General features: G+C 52.6%; 1 protein-coding gene across 1 annotated transcript; it reads left to right on the forward strand.

The window, feature by feature from the left end:
- Nucleotides 1–916: 916 nt before the first annotated feature.
- PIM2 (Pim-2 proto-oncogene, serine/threonine kinase) lies at nucleotides 917–7,729 on the forward strand. Its single transcript, XM_017888354.1, has 6 exons — nucleotides 917–2,666; nucleotides 2,795–2,904; nucleotides 3,601–3,651; nucleotides 5,764–6,136; nucleotides 6,604–6,780; nucleotides 6,879–7,729. The coding sequence occupies exons 1-6, from the start codon at nucleotides 2,606–2,608 to the stop codon at nucleotides 7,040–7,042; spliced, it is 936 nt and encodes a 311-aa protein (XP_017743843.1). The 5' UTR covers nucleotides 917–2,605; the 3' UTR covers nucleotides 7,043–7,729.

Here is a 7,729-nt window from a genome sequence, read left to right on the forward strand (position 1 = left end):
AAAAAAAAAAAAAAAAAAATGCTATCTACTCCCTCATACTGCCTGCTTGTGATCATCTAGAGGGAATATGTATGATCCAAGTATATACTACTGGGCACAGTGCCTGGCACATTGAGAGCATAAATGTTGGTAGTACTATCCTTTTTGTACAAGTTCCTGCACCATTTGGCCCCTGCCAATCTCTTGCCGCTCTGTCCAGTGTTCTTGGCTTTTGCCTGCAATTTGCCCTCCCCTGTCCCGAGCCACCAACTTTCTTTGTCTTTCAAGATAGGTAGAGGGTCACCTGCTGAGAAGCCCATTCACATTCTCACTTCTATCTAAAAATCTCCCCAGTAACTGTACTACAGATAAACTTCATGGCACAGGTTTGATGCCTGACTTATCTGTACATCTCTAATATCAACATCCCCACCAAGGCCTGGCAGGCTTATAGCAAACCAACCCCTAATAATGTTGGGTGAACAAAGGAGAATACATGTATGCTTTTTTGGTGGTGTCTGTGTGTGTGTGACTGTGGTGAGTCCAAGTCTTCATGTGCAGCTCACAGTGTCTCCAGTTGTGTGTGTGATGAGGGCTTGTTTCCAGGTGTGTCAGATGGTGACTGAGTGTGGGACTCTTTTTTTTTTTTTCCGAGACGGAGTCTCGCTCTGTTGCCCAGGCTGGAGTGCAGTGGCCGGATCTCAGCTCACTGCAAGCTCTGCCTCCCGGGTTTATGCCATTCTCCTGCCTCAGCCTCCCGAGTAGCTGGGACTACAGGCGCCCGCCACCTCGCCCGGCTAGTTTTGTATTTTTTAGTAGAGATGGGGTTTCACCATGTTAGCCAGGATGGTCTCGATCTCCTGACCTCGTGATCCGCCCATCTCGGCCTCCCAAAGTGCTGGGATTACAGGCTTGAGCCACCGCGCCCGGCCGAGTGTGGGACTCTTATCTCTTGACAGTTTGTGTCTAAATCCAAGATGAGTGCATGCCTGCCTGGGTCTGTGACAGTGCATCTGTGTTTTCTGTCTGATGGGGTGGATGTCCCTTTGTGTTCCTGCAACAGATTCTGGGTAGCTATTTCTGGTCAGTTTGTTCCATTGATAAGCTGCATGTGTCATGGTGTATGTGTGTCTGTGTCTGAACAGGTCTATCCATGTCTGCTTTTGTGACACTGCCACAAAATGTGACTCTATCACATCAGTACATGTCTGCCTTCAGAGCAGTGCATGTGTGTTCCTGGAGCATCTGTGTATCTTCCTGTGACAGACTCTGCGTCTCATTTCTGGGACAGTACAAGTCTTGCTGTGACAGTGCATGTCTGATGGTGACAGTGTGTTTGTGACAAGTTCTGCCAGTGTGTTTGACGGGACGTTTCTGTGTCATCACATGGCAAATGTAGGTCTGCGTGAGTGCCTTTCTGTAGCAGTGTATCTCTGGGTGTCATTCTAGGACATAACTATTTTTTTGACAGTGTGCCTGCCTGAAAGTGTATGTCAGTCTCTGGCTGCATGTGTATCTAGGTCGTTTCTGTGAATGTGTCTGACAGTATGTGTTTGTGTATATCCTGGCATTCATGTTGTCTTTGGAGTGCATTTTTCTTTCTGGGGTGTGGCGCCTTCTCTGGCTGTTTTTCACAAATTTGTGTCAGGGTTGCCACTTCTCTAGCAGCCGCTATCATGTCTCTCAGTCCTTGCCTCTCTCAACTCCAAGTGCAGCCCATGCCACCACCACTCTGGGCTCACCCCCATCCCCCAAGAACCACCCTCTGCTGTTCTAGATTCTAGAGCTGCTGACTGGGCCCAGGGCTCAGGGTTAAAAGCTCCAATAAACACTCCCCAGGCAATGCTGCCTTTGACCAATGCGCACCCGTGGCGTTGATGGTGTGGGTTCCCCTTCCCTGGCTACCAGATATTTCCAGGGCTCTGGCCTCAGCTTTCCAGTGAAGGCAGCCTGGAAGACTCCGGTGAAGGAGTCCGACAAGCACCTTTCGAGACGGGGTCCTGGATAGATTCTTAGAAGCCCGGCCTGGCGCTATCTCTGTGCTAATATCCAGGCAGCGGCGGCAAACCAACTTCCCAGGAAAGGATACTGCGCAGTTATTTTTTAAGTGTAAATACACACACCGCCACCACTACCAACAACAACCCCGCGCAACAACCAAAACAAGTGCGGTGCTGCAAAGGGATTCCCAGAACCGGTTTCCTCTTGGTGTGAGCCCCACCTCAAGCCCCCTCATTTAAATGCAGGCCCCGCCTCCTCGGAAGAACCGAGCGTGTATTTGCATAAGGGGGCGCTTGAAACGAAGAGGGTGGTATGCAAATAAGGAGTGGCTCCGATTGGCTGTGGTACAGCAGGTGCCGCGTCCGGATTGATCAAAGCCAGGTGGGCGGGGCTGTCGCCCAGGGTGACTCTCCCGGGAGGCGCGTGCCCAGGCTCAGTAGCATTGGGGCTGGCGCGCGCGGCGAATCTTAACGCAGCGCCGTCTGCGGGCGCTTCCGGACCACCAGTTTCTCTACCTTCCACCCTGGCGCCCCCCAGCCCTGGCTCCCCAGCTGCGCTGCCCCGGGCGTCCACGCCCTGCGGGCTTAGCGGGTTCAGTGGACTTAATCTGCGCAGCGCCACCTCCATGTTGACTAAGCCTCTGCAGGGGCCTCCTGCGCCCCCCGTGACCCCCACGCCGCCGCCAGGTGAGCACATCCTCCCCTACTGCAACCAGACGGAGTGGGCTGGAATGATGGGTTGCAGCGCGGGGGGAGGGAGTCGTGGCTGGGCTCAGCACGCTGCCACCCTGACTTCCTCGCCTCCGCCTGCGTAGGAGGCAAGGATCGGGAAGCGTTCGAGGCCGAGTACCGACTCGGCCCCCTCCTGGGTAAGGGGGGCTTTGGCACCGTCTTCGCAGGACACCGCCTCACAGATCGACTCCAGGTATCCGTCACAAGGGTCTTGGGAGGGTAAGGTGCGTGTGGCGGGGGCGGGGATCCTGGGCCTGGAATGCTGGTTGACCGAGGAGTGAGCCTGCAGAGTGTGTAGAGGACCGGGGGTGTGTGTGTGTGTGTCCGAGGAGTGAGCCTGCAGTGTGTGTAGGGGGCCAGGTGTGTGTGTGTGTGCGCGCGTGTGTGTCGGTCTAGGGGGTTGTGTGGGGTGTGAGGGGACAGGGGGCCTCAGATTCCGGAGGTCCTCGACCCCAGGGTCCAGGCTGCGTATGTGTGGGAAAGCGGGGAGCTAGATGTGAGATTTATGGGACTTTTGGAGGTAGGTGTCCAGTGTGAAGTCATACGGACCAGGACCCTGGTACAGAGTTGGGGTGTCGTAGAGCTAAATAGGAAGATTGTGGGCCTGGGGTATCAGGAAATCTAGAACTCAGGACTTGGAGTGATGAGTCCTGGTCCCTGAGAACGGAGAGCCCAGGGCTAAGGAAGGTGAGAGAGATGAACTTGGTTCCGAGGACTTGTAGGGCAGGGGAGACGCCCTGGTATGAGTTGTGTGGGGTGGTGTGGTTGGGGACCAGAAAGACTAGACTGCTGGTAGATGGAGGAATACTGGAGGTAGGCAGAAGGTCTAGACTGGGAGGGGTCTGGGGATCACTGGCTGGCCTCCTTATCATGGCCCTCTCTTCTCCAGGTGGCCATCAAAGTGATTCCCCGGAATCGTGTGCTGGGCTGGTCCCCCTTGGTGAGTACCTTCGGAGCCCTTCCTGACCTACCTATTCCATCACTGACGATGAATTCACCTCCTTGCTTTTCCAGGGGATGTATGACTCCCTGGGCCTGTAACAGTGAGAACACTCCTGCCAGCCCATGTATACTCCCTTGGGGTGACATACAGTTCTGATTCACCCCAATTCCCCTAGAGCCTTGGGTTCTCCCCTCCAACAATCCTTTCCCATCCTCCCTCCAAACACTGCTGGGGGACTGTCCGCAGGGCATGCTGGCGGGGAACGAGGGGCAGAGGTCACTGGTTGCCATGGTGATGGTGGCTGCTTCTCTCCTGCCATTATAGCGCTAACCGACATCAGGGCGGGTCTGGGCAAGTTGTAGCGTTGGGAGCGCCCCCTGGTGGGCTCTAGAGGAAATTGCGCCTACGCAGCCCGTGGGACCCAGAGGGAGAGAGGGTGCGCCTGCGCAATATCGGAATTTTTGCGTCTTGGTGAGAAAAAGTCTGCTGCTGTGCAAGTCAGCAGCCTGGCCAGGAGAGGGCTCTACCTCAGCCCAGAAGGTTGCTGGTCGAAGTGTTCCTGCGCAGGGCGTCGGGAGGCGGTGGGGGGCGGATTTTGTAGCCAGTAGCGTTTATACTTTATTTTTATTATTTAATTGTTTGGAGACACAGTCTCCCTCTGTTGCCCAGGCTGGAGTGAGGTGACGCGATCTCGGCTCACTGCAACCTCCGTCTCTCGGGTTCGAGCGATTCTCCTGCCTCAGCCTCCCGAGTAGCTGGGACTACAGGAGCGCACAATCATGCCCAGCTAATTTTCATATTTTTAGTAGAGACAGGGTTTCACCATGTTGGCCAGGCGGGTTTTGAACTGCCGACCTCAGGTGTTCCACCTGCCTTGGCCTCCCACAGTGCTAGGATTACAGGTGTGAGCCACCGCGTCCGGCCTCTAATTTTGCATTTTTAGTAGAGACGGAGTTTCTCCATGTTGGTCAGGCTGGTCTCGAACTCCCGACCTCGGGTGATCTGCCTGCTCCAGCCTCCCAAAGTGTTGGGATTACAGGCGTTAGCCACTATGCAGGGCCACGTTTATGCTTTTTATTGACTGGTTCTAGGTGCTTGGTGATGCTGACAAAATACATGATAACACTTAAGTCCTTTTGTACTAGGTCCTTTGCAATAAATCACTCAGCTGTTTAACAAATTAGGTATATTGAACACCTACTATGTGACAGACACAACTCTAGACACTCAGCAAAGTATTACACAATTATTGAGAGCTCATTTTTTGCTAGGGCATTTTTTACTAATTGTTTTACCTGTTTGACAAATATTTATTCACCCCTACTTTGTTAGCAGCCACTGTTCTAGTGCTTCATATAGGTCTGTGAACAAAACAAACCATTACACAATAAAGTGTTTATTGAGTGCTAACTGCTGGTCAGAACCGATGCTATCAAGTGCTGTCATCTGTTTAACATTTATTGAGCACCTACTGTGTAAGTTACTATTCTAATCTCCTGGGATATGTCAGGGAACAAAACAAAATACCACATAATGGTGCTGCTTCTGCTGAAGGCCTTTTGTTAAAAACCAGTTTTTTCTATTTTTGTTTGTTTTGAGACAGCTGGAGTGCAGTGGTGCGACCTTGGCTCACTGCAACCTTTGCCTTCTGGGCTCAAGGGACCCTCCCACCTCAGCCTCCCGAGTAGCTGGGACTACAGGTGCATTTCATCAAACCTGGCTAATTTTTGTGTTTGTGTAGAGACGGGGTCTTGCCTTTTGCCCAGGCTGATCTTGAACTCTTGGGCTCAAGCAATCCACCCACATCAGCCTCCCAAAGTGCTGGGATTACAGGGATGAGCCTCTGTGCCCGGCTGAACTTCTTTATTCAAATGTTTATTGATCTACTACATGCAGGACTTGTGCAGGCTCTTTGCTGGTTTCACCCTCTCAATCACTGTGAGTTTGTGTCTTTAGGGAAACTGAGGCCCAGGAAGGGAAGTGAGTTGCTCAACAACACACTGTCAGGAGAAGGGGCCCTGATTTGAGCTTAGGTAAAAAGCCTCAGAGCTGTTGCCCTGACATCTGTCTTTTTTCTCTCCCTGCTTCCCACCCCACCTGTTCCCCCAGTCAGACTCAGTCACATGCCCACTCGAAGTGGCACTGCTATGGAAAGTGGGTGCAGGCGGTGGGCACCCTGGCGTGATCCGCCTGCTTGACTGGTTTGAGACACAAGAGGGCTTCATGCTGGTCCTCGAGCGGCCTTTGCCTGCCCAGGATCTCTTTGACTATATCACAGAGAAGGGCCCGCTGGGTGAAGGCCCAAGCCGCTGCTTCTTTGGTCAAGTAGTGGCAGCCATCCAGCATTGCCATGCCCGTGGAGTTGTCCATCGTGACATCAAGGATGAGAACATCCTGATAGACCTACGCCGTGGCTGTGCCAAACTCATTGATTTTGGTTCTGGTGCCCTGCTTCATGATGAACCCTACACTGACTTTGATGGTAAGGCTTCTCTAAATCTCCCTGGAGGGATTGTTTTTACTTGATGGATTTGTGACCTTTGGCCTCCAGTGGTGGGGTATCCTGTAATCCTTGACCCATACTGCATCTGTATAAGATGATCGATTGCTAATACTGGGGATTCTCAGCCTTGCCCTCTGATAAAGTCCATCTTTTAACAGTGCGCTAACCTATTCTGGGTTCCTATTCTGGTGAGGGAATCCTGTTACTATCCTGCGTATTCTTTCTCTGGTAAAGGGATCCTGTTACTTCTCAGTGGATCCTGTTACTTCTCAATGCTTTTATTCTGTTGAGGGGACTCTGCTATTTTAGCTGCTCTTTATCTAGTGAGGGGACTCTGCTTTTATCTTGAGTGCTCTTAATTGTGGTGAGGCCATCCTTCCTGGGGAGTTTGGGGTTGGAGAAGGGCATTATGAGAGTGAGTGGTCTAACCCCTGGCTTGTGTGCAGGGACAAGGGTGTACAGTCCCCCAGAGTGGATCTCTCGACACCAGTACCATGCACTCCCGGCCACTGTCTGGTCACTGGGTATCCTCCTCTATGACATGGTGTGTGGGGACATTCCCTTCGAGAGGGACCAGGAGATTCTGGAAGCTGAGCTCCACTTCCCTGCCCATGTCTCCCCAGGTGAGGCCTCACTGACCCCAGCCCGGAAGACTCCATCCCTCTCAGGGATCAATATCCCCTACTGACTGCTAATCTTCCTTCTGCTTCTTGGCCCACAGACTGCTGTGCCCTAATCCGCCGGTGCCTGGCCCCCAAACCTTCTTCCCGACCCTCACTGGAAGAGATCCTGCTGGACCCCTGGATGCAAACACCAGCCGAGGATGCACCCCTCAACCCCCCCAAAGGAGGCCCCGCCCCTTTGGCCTGGTCCTTGCTACCCTAAGCCTGGCCTGGTCTGGCCCCCAGTGGTCGGAAGAGCCATCCCATGGCCATGTCACAGGGATAGACGGACATTTGTTGACTTGGTTTTACAGGTCATTACCGGTTATTAAAGTCCAGTATTACTAAGGTAAGGGATTGAGGATCAGGGGTTAGAAGACATAAACCAAGTCTGCCCAGTTCCCTTCCCAATCCTACAAAGGAGCCTTCCTCCCAGAACCTGTGGTCCCTGATTCTGGAGGGGGAAGTTCTTGCTTCTCATTTTGCTAAGGAAGTTTATTTCAGTGAAGTTCCCATTCTGAGCCCCGGGACTCTTATTCTGATGACGTGTCACCCCCACATTGGCACCTCCTACTACCACCACACAAACTTAGTTTATATGCTCTTACTTGGGCAAGGGTGCTTTCCTTCCAATACCCCAATTGCTTTTATTTTAGTAAAGGGACCCTTTCCCCTAGCCTAGGGTCCCATATTGGGTCAAGCTGCTTACCTGCCTCAGCCCAGGAGTCCTTATTCTGGGGGAGGTAATGCCCTGCTGTTACCCAAGGCTTTTTTTTTTTGGGTGAGGGGACCCTACTCTGTTATCCCAAGTGCTCTTATTCTGGTGAGAAGAACCTTACTTCCATAATTTGGGAAGGAATGGAAGATGGACACCACCGGACACCACCAGACACTAGGATGGGATGGATGG

The sequence above is a fragment of the Rhinopithecus bieti genome, unplaced genomic scaffold (genome assembly GCF_001698545.2).
Source record: "Rhinopithecus bieti isolate Rb0 unplaced genomic scaffold, ASM169854v2 scaffold_18349, whole genome shotgun sequence".
In the NCBI taxonomy this organism is placed as follows: domain Eukaryota; kingdom Metazoa; phylum Chordata; class Mammalia; order Primates; family Cercopithecidae; genus Rhinopithecus; species Rhinopithecus bieti.